This window comes from Achroia grisella, unplaced genomic scaffold, assembly GCF_030625045.1.
Source record: "Achroia grisella isolate CSIRO2021 unplaced genomic scaffold, CSIRO_AGI_Agris_v1 utg1360, whole genome shotgun sequence".
Classification (NCBI taxonomy): Eukaryota; Metazoa; Arthropoda; class Insecta; order Lepidoptera; family Pyralidae; genus Achroia; species Achroia grisella.
Genome location: NW_026712626.1, coordinates 2817811 through 2845768, shown reverse-complemented (window position 1 = coordinate 2845768; position 27958 = coordinate 2817811). Strand labels below are relative to the sequence as shown.

The 27958-nt window shown below is 37.4% G+C and overlaps 1 protein-coding gene across 1 annotated transcript; it reads left to right on the top strand.

Moving 5' to 3' along the window:
- The first annotated feature begins 102 nt into the window (after window positions 1-102).
- On the top strand, window positions 103-26920 carry LOC131855296 (angiotensin-converting enzyme-like). Its single transcript, XM_059206549.1, has 15 exons — window positions 103-526; window positions 8237-8313; window positions 8749-8968; window positions 9551-9911; window positions 10778-10969; window positions 11340-11454; window positions 12766-12918; window positions 13349-13473; window positions 16283-16367; window positions 18235-18328; window positions 20719-20793; window positions 23232-23306; window positions 25252-25385; window positions 26020-26118; window positions 26746-26920. The coding sequence occupies exons 1-15, from the start codon at window positions 446-448 to the stop codon at window positions 26918-26920; spliced, it is 2061 nt and encodes a 686-aa protein (XP_059062532.1). The 5' UTR covers window positions 103-445.
- The last annotated feature ends 1038 nt before the right edge of the window (window positions 26921-27958 follow it).

The window sequence follows — 27958 nt, the reverse complement described above, 5'->3', positions numbered from 1 at the left end:
GGCTCGTGCCACTCCCCTATACATCAGGCCGTGTTCATCAAACCATGCAGAAAACAAAAGCAACGGAAATATCCCTCCAGTCGACGACAAGAAAGACCGCGAGACAGTTTCCTAAAGACATCATAAATCAAATACAAGTTTAAAATATAACCGTATATCTATAATTTTTGTGCCTCAGGTTTGTTTAAAAATATATGAGAAGAACAACATTTTTTTAAACACATATAGAAAAAAAGTGGGCTGTCAAAATTACCGCCAAAAATTCTTGCATATCTAATTAACATAATACGAGTAGATATACTTGCAACTCTTTCGTAATGCTAATGTAAAATAATTTAAACATAAATGTTGTAATTACGCGAAGGTGTATTTTATGTACGCAATTATTTAGTTTAACGGGCAGTGTATTGAATAGATGAATTGATTTGACAGTTTATTTTTTAAAATGGAGCGTGGCAAAGGAAGTGCGTTCATACTGCTTGCTTTCTTCACACGGCTCGCGTACTCTGAAGATTATTTTCGAATGGTGAGTTATAAATTGCATTGTTGATATTATCATATAATAGATAGAAATAGATATGGACAATTAACTATGTAGACTTTGTCAGAGAAATATCTAGATACATTGTTGAGATATTAATAGAATGTACGTAATATATTTGAAAACTATTGTTTGAAAACGACATACATTTTGGTACGGTAAAATTTAACTTAGTTCTTGCTGGGTAATGGTTATAAAACGCTACGCGTTGTATTAATACCTTGATTTTTATATATAAAATGAATTAGTTCAAATGTACCTCTAAAATCAAACTTATTTCAAGTCGTAGCATGTAACTCAAGAAAAGATTTAGAATTTATTTTGATTTTTTCCTATATATATATATATATATATATCGACCTCGGTAGTCTAGCGGTCTAGCACAACGCTTTACGACCGATGGTCGCGGGTTCGATTCCTCGCACGGCACAAACATTTGTATTCATGAGTATGATTGTTTGTATACCCATAACACAAGCTTTAGCTTGCTCAACTTGGGTCTAGATGGCGCTGTTTTTTTCATATTCATATATAGGGCTTCATATATTGGACAGCGTTCGGGAAGCTCCGATATATCTTTTCGTCCAAATTTCCGCAGTGTCTCAAGACGAAGGTTTACGACCAATGTGTGTTGCCAGTGATGACTTACGGCACAGAGACGTGGTCGCTAACTATGGGCCTCATGAGCTCAGAGTCACTCAGAGGGCAATGGAGAGGGCTATGCTCGGAGTTACTCTGCGTGATCGAATCAGAAATGAGGAGATCCGCAGAAGAACCAGAGTGACCGACATAGCCCGAAGAATTGAACTCTGAAGTGGCAATAGACAGAGCACATAGCTCGTAGGACAGATGGCTATTGGGGCAGTAAAATCCTCGAGTGGCGACCACGGACCGGAAGACGCAGCTTGGGAAGGTCTCCAGCAAGGTGGACCGACTATCTGGACAAAATCGCTGGAAGGCATTGGATGCGAGCAGCGCAAGACCGATCGTCGTGGAGATCTTTAGGGGAGGCCTATGACCAGTAGTGGACGTCTTCCGAGCTGCGATGATTAATATTTTTTTCATATCTCCCGTACACTACACATGTTGCTGTTTTATTTTTATTTCTTTGTATATTGCGATCTTCAATGTCACATACTCATCAGCACCGGAAACCTATCATAATTGCCCATCCGACCTGATTTCCAAGCTATTGTCACGAAGTTATGCTCGAACTAAACGTCTCGTGATGACACTTTTTGTTTAACCTTCATACCGTGGTCAAAATGGCATGACCGGCTATATAAATTACCTACATATTAATGTTAAAGTTTTTCCACCTCGATGGTCTAGCGATTTAGTACAGCGTTACCGATGGTCGCGGGTTCGATATCTCGCACGGCACAAACTTTTGTATTCATGAGTTGTTTGTATCGCTCTGGGCGTTTTTTATGTATAATATGTATGCATTTACAAAAAATATATCTATGTATTTATCAGTTATCTAGTACCCATACAAGATTTAGGTACCTTAACTTGGGACTAGATGGCGCTGTGTGAATTGTTCTGAGATTATTTTTATACTGCGATGGTGGCAAACAAGCTTACGACCCATCTGATGGCAAACAATTACTAGTCTATAGACATCATGAGCGTCATGTGCGTGTTGCTGAACCTTAACATAATCTTCTAGAAAACCCCATGCTGTAGTCTCGTGAGAAAACTTCGGCAGGTAGTTCATTCATTCCACAATGTAAGTGTACGCGGGAGGAAGCTCCTCTGAAACAGCACTGTCCGAGACTACTTGGTTCTAGTGTGTGGGGATGAATTCCCTGCCGATGGCGATGGTAAAAGGTAGCCGTGGGCATCATTAAGCTTGTTTTATGGGTACTAGACAATTGGTAGACTAACTTAAATAGATTATATTTATAATACATACATAATATACATAAGAAAACACTCTGCCCAATACAAATCATTTTTCTGTAAAATTTTAATTCAAAATAACATAGTTTGGGGGTGTCCGGCAGGGTTTATAACTATACTAAGTGTCTGGCAATGAGCAGCGCAAGTTATAATACTGTTACGAACAATATGTGAAAAAATTGAGTTTCAAGTTAAGGAGTGCGGTATTAGAGGAAATCCGGACTATCCGAGACCACTATTAGGTTAGCGTCTCCATGGGTCAAACCGGATTACGAGACGTCACAGATCCTGACTGGACATGGCTGTTTCGGTAAGCAACTGCATGCCATGAGACTCTATGAGTCGAGTGGCTGCAGTTGCGGGGAGTCGGAAGAGGACCTCCACCACGTTGTGTGGGAGTGCTCGCTGTATTCCGACCTTAGGGGGAAGCTGCTGGAGGGGATACGTCGCGGTGAAGGAGAGGGTTCGGTGTACTCCCCGGACTTGGTGCCTATGGAGTTTTAGGAGGCTGCGGGAGTTCGCGCATCCGTGGCACCGGAGGCGGAGCGAGAGACTGACGGTGGTACACGTTCAAGAAGGAAGGATGCTGCCGAAGACGGAGTGCTGCCCGGCTCCGAAGCTGTCAATGTTTCGTCCGCTGCCCTAGAAGGGGGAGAGAGCCCCAGAAAGGGGAGAGAGCCCCAGAAGGGAGAGAAAGCGACAGAAGGGACAGGAATGGAAATAATTTGTAGGGATCAAGAGAATGCGTGCTTACAGCGCGCATTCCCCGTAGATTCGAGCAGTATAACCGAGAGGTTGGAATGGCTGTGGGTTGATGGAGGGTTGTCCGAGACCACTTAGGTTCTAGCGTGTGGGGATGAATTCCTTGTCGATGGGGATTATCGTCACGGCATATTGTGATGCCCGTGGAACTACAGCCATTCCAGAGTACTAAGATGTCATGCCTGTTACCCTGTAATTCCACTGCTTAATCTGCACCCCACAACCGAAGCCTCAGTCTCACCTACTTCTGCCACCAAACAGCTTACAAAATCGATTTTGGAAACTAGCCAATAAATACATATAAACATAATAAAAAATCAATAGTGTCTATATTAAAGCAACGCAGAAGTAGGTGAGACTGAGGTACACACGCAGACGACTTTTTACAAAGTATACATCGTTGATATACTAAAATTGTTAACGCTTTGGCGAAAGTATAATTAAAATGGGCATTGTTCGACATCCGTCCGTTTGTCTGTCACGACGTAACGCTGAAACAATGACGTTTTAATTGGAAAAAATTGTGTAACTGTAACAATCCGCGTATTCTGTATTACTTATATTATAAACTAGTTATACCCGCGACTTCGTCCTCGTGGAATTTAACTTTTCTAAAATAAAATAAAATACTCTTATATTAACCTAAGTTACTCCTTATTACATCAGCTGCCAAAAAAAATCCCGTCAAAATCGGTCCAGCCATTTCAGAGATTAGCCGGAACAAACAGACAGACAGACAAAAATTGTATAAAAATGTTATTTTGGCGTATGTGTTGTATGTACCGTATTTATATTCATAGGCACGTAGTAAAAAACGGTTATTTCAATATTACAAACAGACACTCCAATTTTATTATATATATGTATAGATGCGAAAGTATGTCTGCTGGGTGGCTACCATCGTCACCCGTTTCAGATGTAGGGTGCAGATTAAGCAGTAATATTACAGGGTAAGAGGCATGACATCTTAGTACTCTGGAATGACAACGCATGAGAGATATCACGAGCGTCACATGATAACGTGATGTAGTATTTTTAAGTAGAATAACATCTTACGTCCATAGGTTGCTGGTTCGATTCCTCGTACGGTACAAACATTTGTATTCATGCGTATGATTGTTTGTATCGGTCTGGGTTGGAAAGCACTAATATCGGGCTCCTCGAACAAATACTTAATAATTAAAATAATTGCTATTGAGTAAATATAATATATTCATGTGGACTAGGGCCCTCACAGGACACTGCCAATTAAAGAAACATAGCAAGCATAGGCCTGTGCACAACAAAAATCTGCAGATTCTGCCAAACTGAAGAGGAAACGCCACTACACATCCTATGTGGTTGTAGCCCACTCATGCATATACGAAATATCACCTTTGGAAAGTTTACACTCTATCCTGAGGAGATAAAAACCATCGCTCCTAAGATTATCCTTCAATTCTTGTCCCTGACGGGTAGGTAGCGAACTTTGAAAAGGGCGGGCACAATATAGGTAGGTCGCAATGCTACAGGTCCATGCACGTGACTAGCCGCAATAAACCAATAAAAAAATTCGATCTAGGTGTTTTTTATGTATAATATGAAGAAAAAACATATCTATGTATTTGTATCAGTTATCTAGTACCCTTAACACAAGTTTTAGCTAGCTTCACTTAGGTCTAGATGGCGCTGTGTGAATTGTCCTGAGATTATTATTATTATTATATTTCATGTATTATTTTTATGTACATTTTTTATGTATTTTGGAACGTAACCACTTACCATCAGGTAGGCCGTTGTGTTGTCTGCCATTGCAGTAAAATAAATAAAAACAAATAAAATTGTCTATTCTATTCTTATTTTAAATCTTGAAAATAGGATATAAACGTTTTATCAACTTACCGGAATACTGTAATAATATAATTATACGAGTTACAAGACAATTTGAGGACATCTTGTACGAGGTGACGTGACCTTGCTCGACGCGTGAAGAGCGAACGGACATCTCTCGAACCATCCATATACAATGTCACAATAATTTCAACAAACTGGCTCCACCCCTTCTGCCACAGTTGGTCACATTTTAAAGTTGAAATTTCAATGAAAATTAAAACGTGAACAGCGAACGGTCATGTCTGGGATCATCCTTAAACAATGTCACACTAATTTCAACAAACTTCCTACCCCCTACTGTCACAGTCGGACACAATTGAATAGTTGAAATTTCTAAGAAAATTACTACGTGAACAGCGAACGGAGATCTTTGGGACTATCCATAAACAATGTCACGCTAATTACAACAAACTCCCCCCACTGTCACAGTCGGTCACATTTTAATAGTTGAAATTTCTAGTTTCGTAATACGAAAATTAAAACGTGATGGCATGTTTTATAAGTGTTCTTTTATTTGTATAAGTTTTAAGGGTTGATCCCTCCTTACTAGTTTACTGAAGGGAACCTGAAAGTAATGGCCTGGTTGCTTTTCGAGAAAGGTTGTTTTACTACAAATAGAGGACAAAATTCCTTCAATAGACGCAGTTGACCGATTATATAACCTAATAACCTAACAAGTGATGTTTAGAACAAACCCCTAGGAGATTATCCTAAACATCACTACGTCTCACCAATGGGGAGGGCGGGTTTTTTTTTTTTTTATGATAATGGAATGGTGCACCCGCCTGCGCTAACGGTTTACGCTGGCAGGGCACCAATGGAAGATGATAAGATGAGCATGAAGTCAGGTCAGTTAGCCCATCGTGACAAGCTCACCAGAAATTTGTCACGACGGTTTCCAGGGGGAACCGCGTGGAGGTCGACCTGACATGGTACATTGCTAGCAATGTGGTTATCAATCCACATTACTAACAACTCTCTTCCCCCCGGGAGGGGGGGGTCGGGGATCGGTCGGGGATCTCGTTATTAATAGATTACTCCAAACCTTTGTTAGCATTTGCTAGCAATGTACCATGTCAGGTTGACCTCCGTACGGTCCTGGAAACCATCGTGATAAACTCCTGGTCACGATGGGATAACTGTCCTGAAGTCATACTCATATTCTCATCTTAAAAGTCACACTTTGGTTATAGCGCCATCTTGTGCTACCTAGATACAACGAAGCAAATATCTAGTGTATCTATTAGCCGATAGATGGCACTATTTTCATAAAAATTCCAGTTTTAGTCTGTACCGGCAAACGCTTTGCCTTAAAATAAAAAAAATAAACTTAGGGGTGGACTACCCCTAACATTTAGGGGGATGAAGATGTTGGCGGATTCTCAGACCTACTTAATACGCTCACAAAATTTCATGAGAACCGGTCAAGCCGTTTCGGAGGAGTATGGGAACGAAAACTGTGACACGAGAATTATATATATAAGATTAGCTACTCGCCCCGTCTTCACACGGGTGTACATGTATTATATATATAAATCCTCCTCTTGAATCACTCTATCAAATTAAAAAAAACCGCTTCAAAATCCGTTGCGTAGTTTTAAAGATTTAAGCATACATAGGGACGGACAGACAACGACAGCGACTTTGTTTTATACTAGATAATGAATATTAAAGTTATGAATTAAATATATCAATCATTAAAAATCTTTATTACATAGAATATTATGTTATTTGTGTTACACAGTATGAACGTTGCTTCCACTGTCGACTCGCTTAGATCTTTTAAACTGCGGAACGGATTTTAATGCAGTTTTTACCAATAGACAGAGTGATTCAAGAGGAATATTTATATGTATTATGCATGTACACCCGTGCGAAGACGGGGTGGGTACCTAGTTAAATATAAAGGCTTATTTTTATACTAGTAGCCTATTAATCGTAGAAAAGAAATATAAATAATTCTAAATCAACAGACTATCGCTATAATATTAATTCTAAACTTTACCTTTCTTTACTTTAAAATCTATTTGACATTGTCTTTGTCACAGCTAAGATCATGGCGTTGTATTTAGGTCACTTGTGTTACACCAAATGTAGATCGTCACATATAATTACCCGTCATAATCGGAGAAGGGCCTATTTGCCGTTACTCAATGTCACTGCACGGTGTTGAATATTTTATGTTCATGTTTTTTCGGACTAATGCTTATACGTCATACTCGTGAACGAGTGCTGCTTGTTAGGACTGGTCTGTTCTAATCACTACGACTGATTTAATCTTATTGTGTACTAGCTGTTACCGCGACTTCGTCCGCGTGGAATTTACCTTTATTTTTTTAAATAAAAATAATACTTTTATATTAGCCTAAGTTACGCCTTATTATATCAGCTACCTGCCCAAGAAAGTCCCGTCATAATCGGTCCAGACATTTCAGAGATTAGCCGGAACATACAGACAGACAGACAAAAATTGTAAAAAATGATATTTTGGTGTATGTACCGTATTTATATGCATGTAGTAAAAAACGGTTATTTCAATATTTCAAACAGACATTCAATTTTATTTATATGTATAGATTTAATATCTGACAATAATAAATTAGTGCTAATTGGTAGTTTGTATTCACACGTTTCGAATCAAAAATGTAAAGTTACAATAATTACGTAAAACAGCAACACGCAAGTTTCTTGCTCGTTCTTCTTGTGATGAGACAGCTTTCCGAAAGAGCGGTAGATTAAAAAAAATGTTATGACTATTCAAAAGTGCTTCAATTAAGTTTACTTCAATAAATGATTTTCTATTCTATTCTATGCTGTTGACCGCAGCCGGCCTTTACAGCTTCACCGGACGATAGGGGGCGAGTGCAGATGGCGCTCCAAATCAAACGAAGGACATATGGAGAGGCTGAAGGAGAACTCCTTCTTGACGGATACGAGTTTAGTCTAAGCAGGGTAGCACGGATACATTTCAAATCTTTGAATTTATCGGCTTGTTCTGTAATATAACACGCATGTACTATACATACAAACTTCCTCTTAGAAAACTCAGCATTTGGAGTGCAGACATATCACAGCACAGTTTTCTGTGTAAGAAGTATAATATGTTATATGTAATTTATTTTTAAAAATCATCAAGAAACTTTATTCTTGTTACAGGGCACAAATACAAATACGGCCGATGCTGTGCAGTTTCTTCGGGAGTATGACAGAGAAGCTTCTGGAATGTGCTATAGGTAACTAGAAGAGTTAATTTATTCATCAGAGTTATTTATTTAAGACCAATAGAGATGATGTTGATTATAATGATTATAATACTTCCTCTTGAATCACTCTATCTATTGCTGAAATGTGCAGTAAGACTAACTTTAAAAATGCTTCAATTGTTCAATGTATTTTTCTTTTTTTTCTTTTGGGTGTTTGGGCTACTGTCTGGTGCTAGAACCTGACACTGCGACCTATATATTACCAGTTCATTAATTCAGAAATATGATAAAAAGAATGTTTTTCAAAATAATATTTTATTTTCAATTTAAATTCTTTTGGTTGTAATTGTCTGATAGTAACAGGTAGCTCTTTATTTTTAATGTAATGCGTTTAATTTTAAATTAAAAGCTTTATTGAGTCCTACCTACATTAGTAAACATATTTTTAATTTGATACTGTTGCAGAGTCACAATGTCTCAGTGGAAATTCGTTACCAACATTACTGAATACAACCGACGCAGAATGCTCGAAGAGTTGGCCCTGAGCTCCAAATTTGAGAAGTTGTCGTGGAGAAAGGCTGCCGCTTTCGACTCGTCAAGAGTGCCAGACCCTCAGGGCCGGAGGCAGTTGGTTAAAATAGTACAATCCAGCCGCGCTGCTTTACCAGATGATAAATTTTCCGAGGTGAGTTGCAATGCTTTTGTTTCTAAATATGAAGATATCTCTTCTATAACTGCTGTACTAAACAAGTTTTCCAAAGGAATCGTCTGCATAGAATTAAAGATTTTTTATAAATATAAAAAAAAAATTAAAAAAAAGTAGCCTAAGCTACTCTTTATAATCTGTCAAGTCCTGCCAAAATCTGTGGAGCCGTTTCAGAGATTATCAAGAACAAACAGTTTTTTAATTTTTTTATTTTATGAAAGTACTGTATGTGCTTTCATAAAAATTTAGTGAATAACTATTAATTTTAAATTACAAAGAGATCCTTCAATTTTATTTAGTTGGGTAGATTCATCTTCATCTGCGTCACAAATCTGCTACTATCTATCGGAGCTTAATGTTACGTAGCCTAAGTTACTCCTTATAACATTAGCTATCTGCGAATTTAAATCTCTCCAAAATCGGTCCGCCATTTCAAATTCAACAATTTTGTTTAGATTCTTTTTTTATATAAGTACCGTATATACACTCAAATACTTGTATACAATAATAAATTTATCTATTAATTTGAAATAACAAACAAACTTAACAATCAAATTTCAGATTCAACAATTAATAACAGAAATGAAAGAGATTTACAACTCCGCCAAAATTTGCCCCTACGGCCAGAAGCCCTACGACGCTCATGTTCAAAGACCACAGTACCCCGATTACCAAATGATGCAGGCTCACCAGCCGAGTATTCAGGCATATCAGCACTACCCAAGTCACCAGGAAAACCCAGAGCTGGCTAACTATTGCGATATGCAGTTGGATCCGGAAATATCAAGAATTCTAGCACATTCTAGAATAGAAAGCGAATTGTTGTACGTTTGGAAGAGTTTCCGCGATCAGACCGGTCCGAAACTGAAGAACAGGTTTATGAGATATGTACAATTGGCTAACCAAGCTGCAGTTGCTACTGGTAAGTATGTTCTTTACTTTAGACTAGTTGAAATTCGTATCAATGCCTCCTCTAATAGTATATTGAAATATCACGGAGAGTGTCAAAATTGTTTGACTTATTACCATCTGCTGAATTTCCTAGAAGTTAAAATACCAACCAGATCATTTGGATCAATAGCGCTCGTTCACCGAAAATATTTGCTACGCCCAACATTGTGGAATCACCTTCCAGCAATGATATATCCAAACCGATACGATATTGAAAGCGATTATTCCTTCTTAGACGGCCGGCAATCCTTGTAAGTCTCCGGGTGCTTAGAACGGCCACTGATCCTCCACTCACGTCCCGCTAGCTGTTCGAGCGCTATCGAAGATGAGCTATTGACAGCCGCTAGGCCGGGACACCTTTCACTTTGCCTTGCGCCTACGACGTCACCGCACGCGTACCTTATTAATTAGATAATGTTCCTTGTAATATTATAACTCCTCGTATTAAATATAATGATTTACTACTCATTTTATTTGCGAGTCATCAACACTAGCGTATACCGTTAGCGCAGGCTGGTGCACCATTACATTATCATATATACATATAATTAAACATCCTCATCGGTCTAGCGGTAGCACACTTATTTCCGACGGTCGATTCGATTCCTCGCACGGCACAAACATTTGTATTCATGAGTATGATTGTTTGTATCTGTCTGAGTGTATTCTACATATAATTTGTAAATTTACGAAAATTAAATATATCTATGTATTTGTATCAGTTATCTAGTACCCATAACACAAGCTTTAGCTAGCTTAACTTGCGTCTAGATGACGTTGTGTGAATTGTCCTGAGATTATTATTATTGATGGTCCTAACAGCTTTTCCATCTTCAGGCTACAGCGACGCTGGAGACCAGATGAGGGCAGCATACGAGGACTCGTCATTCCGAGCCAGCGTCGAGGAGGTATACAATCAGATGGTGCCACTCTACAAGCAGCTGTTCACGTACGTGAGGAGGAAACTGGTGCAGAGGTACGGAGAGACCAGCGTGCGGAGTGATGGACCTATACCAGCTCATTTACTTGGTAAATTCTTTGATCATTCATAAAGCGGTGAGGAGATTGTAAACATTGAATGAATGAATGAATGAATGAATGAATGAATGAACTTATTTCTGTTTATTTACTAAAAATTGGTATAGAATAATAAATATTAATAGGAATGAAGATAATATTTTAAGCAAGGTGTTAGATATGAGTGTGAATGGTTATAAGGGCAGACGGCCGAAATAGAGATGGATGGACTGTGTGAAAGATGATATGGTAAGAAAAGGAGTAAATAACGAGATGACTGCGCACAAGGATGAATGGAAGAGAAAAACATGTTACGCTAAAAATAAATGGGATAAGGAAGAAGCAGATGATGATATAAATATTTGGTTGGATGACATTTCAGGTAACATGTGGGCACAAAACTGGAAATCAATCATGGACCTAGTGATGCCGTTTCCACAATCATCCAACATAGATGTGACAGCCGAGATGCTGCGTCAGGGGTTTACTCCTTTACGGTAACTTCATCAATACATACCTTTTTTATATGTATCTAAAAATGCCCAATATCTATTGGGCATTTTGGACATTCCACCTTACACTAAGTACCTACTAAATAAAAGTAGAAATAGAAATATATTATAATATACATATATAGTAAGGCCAGAAAGGACAGCCGAAAGAAACGATTGAACAGACCAGGGATGTTATGGATATGAAATTTCGGATATAGGAGTGATTATTATACCCGATACGGATACGGATATTTCGGATTATCCGTTAGTTTCGAATAATTTCGGTTACAGATATTATTTTTTTTAAGTAATTTCAAAAGAAAAATCAAAGTAACTAATAAAATGGTTTCGGCACGTTTGCCTCAATTAGGCTCCGCCCCTATCCGATATTATCCGATTTTATTTCGGATTCGGTTACGGTTACGAATATTTTTTTACGGATATCCGATAGTTTTGGTTACGATTACGGAGCTCCCTAATATCCCTGGAACAAACAAACATGAAGCAACAGTTTAGAATTGTGTTCGAAATCAACAAAATAACTTCATATTTCGATCACCAAATTCGAAATATAAAGCTTTCTAAATATAACATAGACTAAGCAGCCAGTATTCGTTTGTTTCACTCTGCATCGCGTGTTGTGTTCAACCGAATATACAACGGACTGTGTTCTGAAGAATTCTTTGACATGATGTCCACGGCTATCATTTACCATCACGCCGCTCGCCATCGATACGCTGGACTCTAAGTAGTCTTGGAGAATGCAGTTTCAGAAGAGCTTCCTCCTGCGTACACTTAGATTGTGGAATGAACTACCTGCCGCGGGTTTTTCGAGAAACTACAGCGTGTGGTTTTTTAAGAAGGGGTACATTAAGGTTTCTTAAGGCTCGGCTACGCGCAGTTGACGCCTCTGATGTTTCAGGCATCCATAGGCTACGGTAACCGTTTACCTTCAGATGGACCGTATGCTTAACTTTTCAATTGCTGGCTGTCAAAAAGACATTACCAGCCCATCTGTGAGACTAATTACAGACCTCTTACAAATGGGGGTTTGTGACTATCTGTGGAGCATACCTCAGTTTCAAAAATTATTAGATGCTACACAGATTGGGCTATAGTGTCAGAGTCCGATAATTGGCTCTTTCGCAGATGATAGGCTATATGCCAACGTCGTAGTATAAAAAGAAAACAATAATATTCAAATTCATAAATCATTTTTTCATGTACGACATTTTAGCAGCTTATGAACGTCAAATTTGTTATAGTATAATTTTTTCCCTACCGTCCAGTAAATAAAAGCGTTTCAAATTCTAGAATGTTCCAAATGGCTGAAGAGTTCTACACGTCTATGGGTCTGAAGCCAGTGCCACCAGAGTTCTGGCGCGGTTCCATGTTGGTGAGACCGGCGCAGCGCAGCGTCCAATGTACGGCTAGCGCTTGGGACTTCTGCAACAGAATTGATTACAGGTCAGTATATTTTGAATGCTCATCATCACCACCATGAGATCTTGGAAGCCTACTGTTAGTTAGATATAGCCCTATTCGAATACAAAAATAAGTTATTCCAATTTAATGAGGGCTGTCCAAACAAGATAAAATCTATGGTCAATAAAAATGACTAAAACCATTGAGGGGCGCGAAACTACTGAACCGATTGCAAATTTGATTTGCATATTGTGTACAATTTGATCCAACTTGAAAGATAGGATAGCTTACATCTCAATTTATTGTCGCAATATTATTTTATTCAAGAACCTTAGCCACAGCAACGCTTGGCCGGGTCTGCTAGTTACATTATATTTTTTAAAGGTTTTTACGTTCATTGCTCTGGTATATATATATATTTTAAGTAGATAATGTAATGGTGCCCTTATTTAACAACCATTTTCTTCTTTAGAATAAAACAATGCACAGAAGTGACAATGCAGGACCTGATCTCCACACATCATGAAATGGCTCACATCCAATACTACCTCCAGTATGCTGACCAGCCTCAGATGTTCAGGGATGGAGCTAACCCTGGTAAGTCTATTCATTGGTCGTACATACATACAAGAACAGCTAACCTTATCTTGTTAGGCCCGGGGCACCACTCACGCGCTGCGGAAACCAAATGTTTAAAATTTGGTATTCAAAAAGCTTTAAACGGGCACTGATATCGGGTACTGTGAGACTCTTACTCACTAAAAACTCCAAGGCATTCAAGAGCGGATCCAGCTTTGGCGCCAGGAGGGGTCACATAGTCGTGGTCAAGTCAAGAACTTATAATTTAATTTTGATAACAATAGATACAAGTAAAAAGTAGGTATTTTAATAATGTACAATTAGTAGTTATTATATTATTTTAAAATTGAAGGTATGTAGTTACATAAAATCTGTATGGTGTCAAAATATATAAATAAAATGATTATGTTCAATTAGTGGTCCACCTAAGTCCTGGAACTAGCTCAGGGGGGGGGGGTCATGACCCCCATGAACCCCGCCCTGGTTCCACCTTGAACGAATTTCTCCTCGCCGCCATAGCGCTGGGGTCGCGGGAACGAATTCGCATTCAACCCCAATCGTGTGAATCGTTAATCAACGCGTAGGGGGAACTCTTCCCTCCAAAGTCCAGCTCCCCCGCCTCCGCCCACCGTGGGGGAGACACACGGAGGACGGAATACGAGACTCCCCCATCTTGGCCCTTGTTATATGGCATGTAGACATAAGAATTTAAGAAGGCTAAGGTGGGGCATAGCTCAAAGAAGGCTGGGAAATATTTCTTTAAACTGTTGCTAGCTTACGGCCCATGGCCCAGTCTGGTCTCCGAAAAATTGTCAAATTCCAACCTGTAGGTTGGGTTATTAGAGAAATAGTAGCAGAGATTTAAATTTCTTCGTAAAACAACTTAATTTATTTAATAATTTAAGTTATTCTAAAGTATCACAGCTCTTCTACTTTAATTCCTTCTTCTACCTTATTCTCCTAGGTACCATCAAAGTATGGGTGTAGACTCAATAACGGTCGGAATTTGATCACCAATAGAAAAGGTCGTAACGCTTCCAGTAGCTGTGGTCAGGTTTCCGCACTGAATATTTGTGGTCTCACACATGCTAATGGCAGCGGAATTAAACAAAATAATATAAATCTATTAAGTAATGAATATGTTATAGAATAGAATAGAATAGAATAGAATAGAAAATCATTTATTCAAATAAACTTACATTGAAGCACTTTTGAATAGTCATTACATTTTTTAATCTACCGCTCGTTCGGAAAGCTGTCTCATCACAAGAAGAACGAGCAAGAAACTTGCGTGTTGCTCTTTTAAATAATTTTATTATTACTTTACATTTTTAAGTTTAAGTGTGTGAATACAAACCACCAATTAGCACTAATTCTATTAAATACTCAAATAGAAATAATATTGAATATATAACAAACTGGTTAAACAATTAATAAGAGGAAATCAGTCATAGTGATTAGAGCAGACCAGTCCCTACAAGCAGCACCCGTTCACGAGTATGACGGATGAGCCAGCCATCACTGCGCTCGACCATATTTTAGGGAGCCCAATGACCCGGCCCACCACGCCGCCACAAGTCTGGACATTTTAGTGAGCATGACTACTCAAAACACTAGACTACGTCAAAGCTACTTACAATTGCTATCTGATAGTTATAGTATTCACATTTTACATAAGAATGCATGCGGCAATCAATACAAAAACCGCTACGCTTTCATATTTCTAAAATCAATCAATTAAATCAAGAAAGCAATGAGAAAATTAAATTATAACGTTGTATGCTAATAAACTAGTTATTTACTTGATATGTTGTCGTCTATGAATTCGTCTATCCTGTAATAGGCTTTCTTACACAAAAATTGTTTAATATAAGATTTGAATTGCCTCTCTGTCAGATTTAGTGCAGATTCTGGCAGTTTATTATAAAATCTTACGCAATTACCATAGAATGAATTACTGACTTTGTGCAGGCGGCATTTAGGTAAAATTAGCTTATTTTTATTGCGTAAGTTTCTATTTGTACAGTCTTTAAGTTTTCTAAAACTCTCTAAATTCTTCCGTGTATACATGATATTCTCATAAATGTATTGTGAAGTAACGGTGAGGATATTTGAATCTTTAAAACACTGACGTAATGACTCTCTTGAACCCATACCATAAATAGAACGTATGGCTCTCTTTTGTAAAATAAATATAGTATTTATATCGGCTGCTTTACCCCACAGTAGTATACCATATGACATAATGCTATGGAAATAACTAAAGTATACAAGTTTAGCCGTCGCCACGTCTGTTAATTGCCTAATTCTTCTAATTGCATATGCAGCTGAACTGAGTCTATTGGCCAATTTTGAAATATGGGGCCCCCATTGTAATTTCGAGTCCACTGTTATACCTAAAAAAACTGTATCATTAACAAAATTTACTATTTCATCATTAAGCAATAACTGTGTATTTATTGGTCCTACATTAGGAAGTGTAAATTTTATACACTTTGTTTTGCTGGAATTTAATAATAGGTTATTACATGTAAACCAATTTAATATAGCAGACATAGCACAATTTACATCGTCTAATTGATTAGTTTGACGTCCAATTTTAAACACTAACGAAGTATCATCCGCAAACAGCACTATATCTGCAATTTTCTCTACCATAAAGGGAAGGTCATTTATGTAAATTAAAAAGAGAAAGGGGCCTAAGATTGACCCTTGTGGAACGCCCATCCCAATATTAGCTCCCTTAGATTTTATACCGTCAATATCTACAGTTTGGACCCTATCCTCTAAATAAGTTCTCATTAATTTTAGTTATAAATAATTTCAGCTTTCCACGAGGCAGTCGCTAATGCTGCGGCTTTGTCTGTATACAACTTGCCGCACTTGCAGCGAGTTGGACTTTATCAAAACAAGTGAGTATGCCATTTATATAGTTAAACGAGTTTTAACACGAATAATTTTATGGTAAATGAAGGTATTTACCTCTGTCGATGTTTCGATTAAGTTGCACTAGCCGTGGTCACGAGCTGACTGGAGTAACAGTGATGTTATAGCTATTAATAATACACCGACTGTGCTTCTGCCGGGGGTAAGTTGCCATCTCTCCTTAAGAGGGGAGATGAGAATTTTTGTATAATAATAATAACTGTGCTTCTGCCGGGGTTAAGTTGCCATCTCCTCTCCTTAAGAGGGGAGATAAGAATTTTTGTATAATGATAATAACTGTGCTTCTGCCAGGGGTAAGTTGCCATCTCCTCTCCTTAAGAGGGGAGATGAGAATTTTTGTATAATAATAATAACTGTGCTTCTGCCGGGGGTAAGTTGCCATCTCCTCTCCTTAAGATGGGAGATGAGAATTTTTGTATAATAATAATAACTGTGCTTCTGCCGGGGGTAAGTTGCCATCTCCTCTCCTTAAGAGGGGAGATGAGAATTTTTGTATAATGATAATAACTGTGCTTCTGCCGGGGGTAAGTTGCCATCTCCTCTCCTTAAGAGGGGAGATGAGAATTTTTGTATAATAATAATAACTGTGCTTCTGCCGGGGGTAAGTTGCCATCTCCTCTCCTTAAGAGGGGAGATGAGAATTTTTGTATAATAATAATAACTGTGCTTCTGCTGGGGGTAAGTTGCCATCTCCTCTCCTTAAGAGGGATGAGAATTTTTGTATAATAATAATAACTGTGCTTCTGCCGGGGGTAAGTTGCCATCTCCTCTCCTTAAGAGGGGAGATAAGAATTTTTGTATAATGATAATAACTGTGCTTCAGCCGGGGGTAAGTTGCCATCTCCTCTCCTTAAGAGGGGAGATGAGAATTTTTGTATAATAATAATAACTGTGCTTCTGCCGGGGGTAAGTTGCCATCTCCTCTCCTTAAGAGGGGAAATGAGAATTTTTGTATAATAATAATAACTGTACTTCTGCCGGGGGTAAGTTGCCATCTCCTCTCCTTAAGAGGGGAGATGAGAATTTTTGTATAATAATAATAATAACAACTGTGCTTCTGCCGGGGGTAAGTTGCTATCTCCTCTCCTTAAGAGGGGAAATGAGAATTTTTGTATAATAATAATAACTGTGCTTCTGCCGGGGGTAAGTTGCCATCTCCTCTCCTTAAGAGGGGAGATAAGAATTTTTGTATAATGATAATAACTGTGCTTCTGCCGGGGGTAAGTTGCCATCTCCTCGCCTTAAGAGGGGAGATGAGATTTTTTTTTAAGTTTAAGAAATAATAATAATATCCTTGGACAATAAACACAGCGCCATCTAGTCCCAAGTTCAGCTGAGCTTGTGTTATGGGTACTAGACTACTGATATAGACAGATATTTTTTTTGTACATACATACATAATATACATAGAAAACACGTAGACCGATACAAACACTCATACTCACGAATACAAACGTTTGTACCTAGCAAGGAATAGAACCCGCGACCATCAGACGCAAAGCAGTGTGCTAAACCACCAGTCTAGTGGTCAAGCTCAGAGGCCGTCGATTATTAATATTATAATCGCAAAACTTTGTGAGTATGGATGGATGTTTGTTACTCTTTCACGCAAAAACTACTAAAAGTACTGAACGGATTTTGATTAAACTTTACAGTAATATAGTTTATGCATCTGAATAACACAGGCTATATTTTATATTGAAATTTAAAGTGGGTGAAACCACGGGCACAGCTAGTGTATACGTAGTGTAAACGTGAAAGTTTAAAAATGAGTATACCATTGTTTTTGTCTGTAATATGCTGTTCTTACGAGGCTGAAATCTTTGTTCACAGGAGTCACGACCCTTATGAAGTGAGTATGAACTTCCTGATGAGTATGGCGCTGGAGAAGGTGGCATATCTACCATTCGCATTCATGGTTGATCAGGTCAGTCATATTTATTTATAATAATGTTACAAAACGGTGTAGATTATTATAGTAACTTTGGTAATCCTGGACAATTTGCACAGCGCCATCTAGTACTTATATTTAGTTGACTAATTGTACCTATTTTCTATAATGCAAATAAAGCATATTCAATCTATATAATGTAAGATCGGGTATTGATACCGGACGAATCATGGTTACTAGTAAGATCAACTAATAATGATGACGACTTAGGCTTTGAAGCCGGCTACCGCAAGGGAAACCCCAAGTAGCGCCCGTGACTTGTGACACGGGTGTAGGTTTAAAAGGCCCTTTTAAAATTCATTAACACTCACCTTCACTACATGCAGCTTCCCCCCAGGCCCAACTAAGACCGAGATAAACGCATTTCTAATACAATTCACTTTAGTATCCAAAACACAACCGGCACGCTCTGCGCTCGTCGACTGAATGCCGCGGCTCACCCAACGAAAGAGGATTATTCAACTACCGACCTCCGCATTTGTAGATCGAAGTCAGTGTAGTAGGGACAGAAGCGGGGAACTGTTATCTTATGACAAACAACTTAGTTCGGTCTATAAATACTAGATGGCGCTATTTACAAAATAGATCACATTAGATACTCAATTATATTCATAATCTTACAATAATAATATCTCAGGACAATTCACACAGCGCCATCTGGTCCTAAGCTAAGTAGAGCTTGTGTTATGGACACTACATAACTAATATACTTAAATACTTAGATATTTTTAAACATATGTAATATGCATATAAAACACACAGACTGATACAAACATTCAAACTTATGAATATACCTGTTTGTACCGTGCGAGGAATCGAACCCGCGATGAACGTGTAGTACGGCGGTGTGGCAGAGGGGGAAACTCCTCCAGTTCCCGGGACTTGTGACCCGGGTGTAGGTTTATGGGGCCTCTGGCCGACGTACCTTCACCAAACTTACACTTAAAAATAAGTAAATGTAAGCATTTATTTGAAAAAGCAACAGATAAATTTCTTGACATTCCCTCTTCAATATAATTCCAAATTAGTGTTGGATTAAAAAATGTTACAATTTATAATTGATAGATAGATAGATAAGAGTTTTTATTTTTAAAAATTCAAAAATTAAAATATCTTTATTCATGTAGGTCTATTACAGACTCTTAGGATATGTCAAATCTACCGTCAGTTCGGAATGATTTCGAGATGAGAAGAACTGACAAGAAACTCAGTTCGTATTTTTTTTTAAATGTTGTACATATTTACAATAATACTATTACATTTAAATTGAAATTTGGGAGAATAGAGTGAACACCAGCATATGCCATATAAAAAAAACTAATTAGTGTTCGCAACCTAAACAGACCAGTCCCCACAAGCAGCCATCATTGCACTCAACCGATGTGCTCCCTCTAATGAGGGAGCACATCGATTCGGTCCATATTTGTATCTTAGTACACAATTACACATATAGGCTTCGTTACAAATAGTATACAATACATATTATTTAAACCAATATAATAAAATAGAAATAGAATAGAAAATGATTTAGTCAAATTAATAATTTAAGCACTTTTGAATAGTCATAACAATTTTTTTTATCTACCGCTCATTCGGAAAGCTGTCTCATCACAAGAAGAACGAGCAAAAAACTTGTGTGTTGCTCTTTTAAATAATCCTTGTAAGTTCACATTTTTCAAGTCGAAACGTGTGAATACAAACTACCAACCAGCACTAATTGATTAGGGTCAAATATAAATACACAATAAGATTAAATCAGTCGTAGTGATAAGAGCAGACCAGTCCCTACAAGCAGCACTCGTTCACAAGTATGACGGATGAGCCAGCCATCACTGCGCTCGACCATATTTTAGGGAGCCCAATGACCCGGTCCACTAGGGGGGGAGGGGGTTGTTAGTAATAGTAATATGGTCATGCCATGACCATATTACTAGCAATGTACCATGTCAGGTTGACCTCCACGCGGTTCTCCCTGGAAACCATCGTGATAAATTTCTGGTGAATTTGTCACGATGTGCTAACTGACCTGACCTCATGTTCATCTTATCATCCTCCACTGGTGCCACGTGTAAACCGTTAGCGCAGGCGGGTGCACCATTCCATTATCATCTATAAAAAAACCCGCCCCACCACGCCACTACATGTCTGGACATTTTAGTGAGTATGACTACTCATTCAATAACAATACAATATGAGTAAACCTGCATGTGTGAGCTACAGAAATACAAAATGGTTCATAACTCAGTGTGCAGAATCACTCAAGGAGCAAAACAATGATTTTCAGCTATATCTAAGTCTAGTCTAGTCTCTCATAAGTGCTTCAATTTAAGTCTGAGTAAATATTATTTATGTTCTATTGTTCACAGTGGCGCTGGTCTATATTTGAAGATGGCGTCCAAAATATGAATACCAGATGGTGGCAAATGAAATTAAGATATCAGGTAAATTAATAATAAGAAATAAGTGATAATGGTTAGGGATGTATGAATTTTTTAATGCCACATACTAAAAAAAAAATTTGTCCAAAAAATATATATATTTTTTGGACAAATTAAATTAAATTAAATTAGGTTATAACCTAACCTAACATTTATGGCAAAACATCGTTTGAGGGGTCAGGTAGTTTATGTATAATATTACATGTGCCCAAGCTAAGTAAAGCTTTTTTTAACTACGATGATGGCAAACAAGCATACCCATCTGATGGCAAACGATTACCATAGCCTATGGACGCCTGAAACACCAGGGGTGTCATGTGCGCGTTGCCGACCCTAAAGAAGCCCGAATATACCCTTCTTAAAAACCCCATGCTGTAGTCTCTAGAGAAAACTTCGGCAGGTAGTTCATTCATTCCACAATGTAAGTGTACGCGGAAGGAAGCTCCTCTGAAACCGCACTGTCCGAGACCACTTAGGTTCCAGCGTGTGGGGATGAATTCCCTGTCGATGGCGAGCGGTGCGGTGGTAAACGGTCACCATTATCATCAAGCTTTGATTATGGATACTAGACAACTGATAAAAATACTTAAATATGTTTTTTTGTAATATATACAAAATAAATAACCTTTGTACAATTAACACAGCGCCATCTAGTTCCACGGTAAACAGAGCTCGTGTTATGGGTACTAGACAACTGATATAAATACTTAAATATGTTTTTTGTAATAAATACAAAATAAATAACATTGGTCAATTAACACAGCGCCATCTAGTCCCACGGTAAACAGAGCTTGTGTTATGGGTACTAGACAACTGATAAAAATACTTAAATATGTTTTTTTTTAATATATCCAAATTAAAAAATTTTTGGACAATTAACACAGCGCCATCTAGTCCCACGGTAAGCAGAGCTTGTGTTATGGGTACTAGACAACTGATATAAATACTTAAATATGTTTTTTTTTTGTAAATATATAGTATATTATCCGGACTCATTCTCTCTAATTATCAATTTAAATATTTTAGGATTTGTACAGTATCTAACGAGAGAGTAGATGAAAAAAAGACTGAAACTGGGGTTGTATGTCAAGTACTTACGTAGAAGCTTTTAAAGCTCTAGATATTGCTTTTAAGTACTTTGAAAGACAGGACGAATCGGATCCCATAGTTGTCACAACTGAAGCGCATCAGGGACTTGGCCGCAATGAGATGTGATTCATTACGTCTATGATCAATAACAAATTTACAACCAAAATTTTAAATTACATACGTATTATGTAATTCATTATCTATAGTTATAGCTCGTTTTTTATATATCGTATCTAAATATATATAACCCAAAAGTGACTGATATAGTGATCTATTAACGCACAGCCCAAACCACTGGACGGATCGGGCTAAAATTTGGCATACAGGTAGTTGTTATGACGTAGGCATTCGCTAAGAAGGGATTTCGATTAATTCTACCTCCAAGGGGATGAAATAGGGGATGAAAGTTTGTATGAAACTTTGTCACTTTTAAACCGATCGGGCTGAGACTTTGCATGCATAAAGCTGCTATGACGTAGGCATCCCCTAAGAATGGATTTTGATAAATTCCACCCCTAAGGGAATAAATTAACGCGAGCGAATCCGCGAGGAAAAGCTAGTTATCTAAGTAGAACACATTACTTAATGAAGAATTATTAAAATTTAAATATCGTTTGATTTGCTTTGAAATTGGTTATCTAGAATTTCGATTAGACGGAATACCCCTGGTATTAATTGATCCGGATAATCGGGGTTCTATTGTACATAGAAAACACCCAGACCAATACAAACAATCATTCGAGTTTTTTTTTAAAGTTAGATTGTACGGGCAACACTGTGCCTGCTTACTGTGCAATACACAATTGCCGACACATGCAATTTCACTTCTATACATTTCACCTCATTATATTTATTTTAGTAATAAAAATCAGTGTTCGAGTAGCATTCAACCAAGGCGGTTTTATTTAACAAAAACCCCTCATCAATCAATCAATAGCATTATCACGGAACTGTGGGCTTAAACCCCCACAATGATAATGGAATGATGCTCCTGCCTGCGCTAACGGTTTACGCTGGCGGGGCACCAGTGGAGGATGATAGGATGAACATGAAGTCAGATCAGTTAGCCCAACGTGACAAATTCACCAGGACATGTATCGCGATGGTTTCCAGGGGGAACCGCGTGGAGGTCGATCTGACATGGTACATTGCTAGCAATGGGACCATCAGTCCACATTACTAACAACCCCCCCCCCCCCCTAATCATTCGAGTTAATCATTTTTGCATGAAATAATACTGCATGCTAATTCGATAGACCACTGAAGCCGACCAATCTGAACACTTCGTAATCTGCTTTAAGTGAAAACTTGTGGTATATTGAAATGTTTGTGGCATTTTTTTTTATTTCTAGGGCGTTGTACCACCCATGTCCAGATCCGAGGCGGACTTTGATCCTGGTTCTAAGTATCATATCATTTCTGACCAAGTAAGTATTTAATAAGACTTTAATAAATATTTTCTTTCTTTCTTTTCTTCTAATATACCTTCACAACACTAGTACCAGTAGAGTTATTCTGAAAGCATCATTTACGAATTCGAAAGCTGAATCCGCGCTGAGATTGTACATTGGTACATTATAAAAATCGACAGCGACTGCAACACACACTCAAGAGCGGGATGGAGGTAATAAAACAGGCACTAGTGATGTTTTTAGAAATACAGTGGACCCGCAGTAATCCGGCCCCTGTCTAATCCGGCCCCCCTTGTAATCCGACATTGTCTATTATTTGTTATTGAATATTACTTTGACAATATACTTCAGAGTGCATATACATACATACATATATAACATAGAATCTTATCACTGGATCTGTAATTTATCGGATTGCAAGATACTCTTTTGTAAAAAATTCCGGACTATAAGCAGAGGACCCTTAAGCAGCACTCTATAATCCCACAAATACGATGGTCCGACACTGCCCTGCAAAACGTTTGTCGGATAACCGGGGGTCCACTGTATATGTATATAATATAAAGATTCATCATTGGATCTATAATTTGTCGGATTACAAGGTACTCTTTTGTAAAAAAATTCGGACTATAAGGGGTCTTAGGCAGTACTCTATAATCCGACAAATTCTATAGTCCGACACTGCCCTGCAAAATGATTGTCGGACTACCGGGGGTCCACTGTATAGGCAAACTCGATCACTTGTCAAATATAAAGTCCACTGAGCTACAGTAGGCACTTTATATTTGACAAGTGATACGCATGCCTCGAGTGAAGGTGTGGGTGAAGTGAGATGATGTTTATATACCACTTCACTCATCGCTTCATTTATTCACTTCTTGCTTACAGAATACCAGTACAGATGGAGTAATTAGAACGATTGTTATTAATTAAGCATAATGTAATGCCCTCAATATAATACTGTAGCATTTTGTGGAAGTTTTAAATATACTGCCACGAAATGCTGGTAAAATTTACCTCTCCCGATACAATATACTATTCGGTCAGTTTCATCTTTTAAACATCATTTAAAGAAATTTAATTGAGTTTTTTGCCAGTTCCTAAAATTATAACATAAAACAATTTTACATTCATAAGCAGCTAAAGTGTCCTACGTGCTCTTTTGAATAGATTTTTTTTATATAAATAATTACACAATTAGAAAATTGTCTATTAAAAAGAGCAACACACAAGTTTCTTGCTCATTCTTCTTGTGATGAATCTGCGTTCCGAATGAGTGGTAGAATCAAAATATGATTATTCAAGTGTTTGTACTGAGTTTGTTTTGTTTGAATGAAGCTTATTTTTATTTTTATTTCTATTTCAATAATAAGTAAGAGGCATGCAATAATGTCTTGCTGTCCCCAAGTATCGTTTAGAAAAAGTCAATAGGTCTTTTATGGGAATAGGTATAAAAAAATTACAATAAGATACCAAAGGATATATTGGAATTAGCCTTAAATAAATTCAAAACATCTGTTAAATCATATTTACTGAGCAAAGCCTATTACTCACTAAACGGTTACTTGAATGACGAGCGTGCATGGCAATAGTTGTTCATGCACGGGATTTTCATTTAATGTTAGACATAGACACCTATTAAATACCTATACATTGTAAATAAACTGGCTTTTAAAAAAAAGGAAATCAATTGAGTTTCTTGCCAGTTCTTCCCAATTGGATCTATATACCGAAATAGACGGTAGGGAAAAAAAATAAAATTACAATATAGAACTTGATGTTCATAAGCGGCTAAAATGTCCTACATGAATAAATGATTTTTGAATTTTGAATTTTGAATGAACATCGAAACCGATACGTATTCACATTTAGTGCAATCAGATAATATTGTCAGCGCTATGAATTTTAAGTTTTTCTACAAAAACAATATTATATTAATTAGAATATTATTATTTCACAGGAGTACATCAAATACTTCCTAGCCACCATCTTGGAGTTCCAAATCTTCGAGCAACTGTGCACAGCGGCCGGGCATGTGGGACATCTGCATGAATGTGATGTATATAGAAGCAGGGAGGCTGGAAGAATACTCAGGTAACATCCATCATCACCATCATCTGCTTCTTCCTTATCCCATTTATTTGTGGTCGTCGTAATATGTTTTTCTCTTCCATTCATCCCTGTTCGCAGTCATCTCGTTATTTATTTCCTTTCTTACCATATCATCTTTCACACAGTCCATCCATATCTTTTTCGGACTTCCTCTACCCTTACCTACATTCATATGTAACACCTTCCTTAAAATATTATCTTCATTCCTACGCATTACGTGGCCATACGTGATCTCTATCACGTGATACGTGATCTTTAAAACTATGCAACGGATTTTGAGGCGGTTTTTTAATACATAAAGTGATTCTAGAGGAAGGCTTATATATATAATACATGTACACCCGTGCAAAGCCCGGGCGAGAAGCTGGTTATACAGTATAAAACAAAGTCGCTCTCGCTGTCTGTCCCTATGTATACTTAAATCTTTAAAACTACGCAACCTGATTTTGAAATGGTTTTTTTAAGTAGATAGAGTGATTCAAGAGGAAGGTTTATATATATAATACATGTACACCCGTGCGAAGCCGGGGCGAGTAGCTAGTATATTATATATCTCCCTTTTTATATGTATAATATACGTACATGAAGATAATGTCTGAAATTGTTGTTTTTTTAGTGAAATAATGCAGCCCGGGTCATCGAAATCAGCATCAGAAATTATCAGAACCATGACGAAAGGAAAAACCAATAGGATTTCACCGGAGTCGCTTGTGAAGTAAGTTTTTTAAATCTTTATTAATTTAGTTCCATTAGTCCATTTTTGGTACGAAATTCCAAGGTACGATACCTTACAAATGTGTTTAATTACTCACTAAAAAAATACAACTACTTTTGTTATTGTAAAGATATTTTATTCTTTTTCTAAACTAATACTACAGAATGAGAGTCCCTTGCCAAGTACGTCAACACTCACCTTCACCAAATTAAAACTTAAAAACGTAAATATAAATATAGGTTATTTCAATATCACAAACAGACACTCCGATTTTATTTATACATATAGATGTATAGATTAATCGAATGAACGTCGATTTTATGTATGTTTTAAACAATTATAATTTTTTTTTTTTTTGGAATAATATCCTTTTATTCAAATATACATAATTCCTCAATATCAATTTTCTAAACAATTACAAAAAACAATCATTGTAATCCAACGCGGCACATCGAGGCAGCGTACCCAAGATACTGGCAGCGTTGCCTCTTTGAATGGCCATACTTAGCCTTTGGGCAAAATAGCTACCAGCTCTCGGGTCACAAGTAACCTCAATGAGCCGCGCTGAAATATATTTAATAAATAATTTATTTATAATTAAGAGATAATGTTACAATAATTTTACAGGTACTTCAGACCTCTGGAACTGTGGCTTCGAGTGCAAAACCGTGATGAGTCGCTCATAGGCTGGAGCTCCAACTACCACGACGTCGCTTTGTTCGCCCCACAGAGGGCCGGCAGCGACAATACATTTGCATCCACTTCTATATTATGTATTACTATATTGTATCATATGTTATAGATATTTGAATAAAATTAACTTTTAATTAAACTGTTTCTTGGATTTTTGTTCAGGAAGATGTCCGTGGATGCAAATTTTGATATATTTATAAAGCTTATAATCAAATTCTAAATTGTGCCTTCATTGTTTCGGTTTCCCTTTCTGGCCCCAGTTTGTAGTGTTTTTCTTTTTCATATACTATCTTTTGCATGCAGCTTCGCTCGCGTTAATTTATCAAAATCCTTTCTTAGGTGATGCCTACGTCAATACTTACGTCATAGTAGCTTTATGCATGCAAAGTCTCAGCCCGATCGGTTTAAAATTGACAAAGTTTCATACAAACTTTCATCCCCTATTTTATTCCCTTGGGGGTAGAATTAATCAAAATCCTTTCTTGGCGGATGCCTACGTCATAACATCTACCTGCATGCCAAATTTCAGCCCGATCCGTCCAGTGGTTTGGGCTGTGCGTTGATAGATCACTATGTCAGTCACCTTTGAGTTATATATATAATATATATAGATTAGCTGTGCCCGCAACTTCATCCGCATGGAGAAGAGACCTTGACCAAATAAATAAAAAAATTAATAATCTAACCCAAAGATCCAAAGAAAAAAGTTTTTCGATCAAAATACGTAAATTACTATTTTCCATACAAACTTTCATCCCCTAATTCAATTTAATCCCCTTAAACGTAAAATGTTTACAAACCTTGAATATCATATTTATTTATTATCAACAGCCTAAAAAATAGGTTTCAAGCTACTAGCTTTAAAAATGACGACACTTGCATACAACCTTTCATCTCCCCTTTCTGTTGTAGTAATAAGAAAAAAGACTTTGTAAAACGGAGAAAATATATTAATAATAGGCAACTAACATATTAGGAACAGAAAGAATGAATTAAAGTATCAAAACAAGAATCTAAAAAAAGGAACTATAAATTTCAAAATACAAATTTAGCATATAAAATACATATCTGATTAACCAGTTACAACATTTTCTACCCCTTACAAGAAGGCTCCTGTCATCTTCACAGGAGGCCCAACGCCCTTCCG

Excerpts from the sequence above, each read along its gene's own strand:
- LOC131855296 (XM_059206549.1), top strand. The coding sequence starts at position 446 with ATGGAGCGTGGCAAAGGAAGTGCGTTCATACTGCTTGCTTTCTTCACA. Across the intron at positions 527-8,236 it reads CTGAAGATTATTTTCGAATG|GGCACAAATACAAATACGGC; the intron begins GTGAGTTATAAA and ends TTCTTGTTACAG. Across the intron at positions 12,919-13,348 it reads TGCAACAGAATTGATTACAG|AATAAAACAATGCACAGAAG; the intron begins GTCAGTATATTT and ends TTTCTTCTTTAG.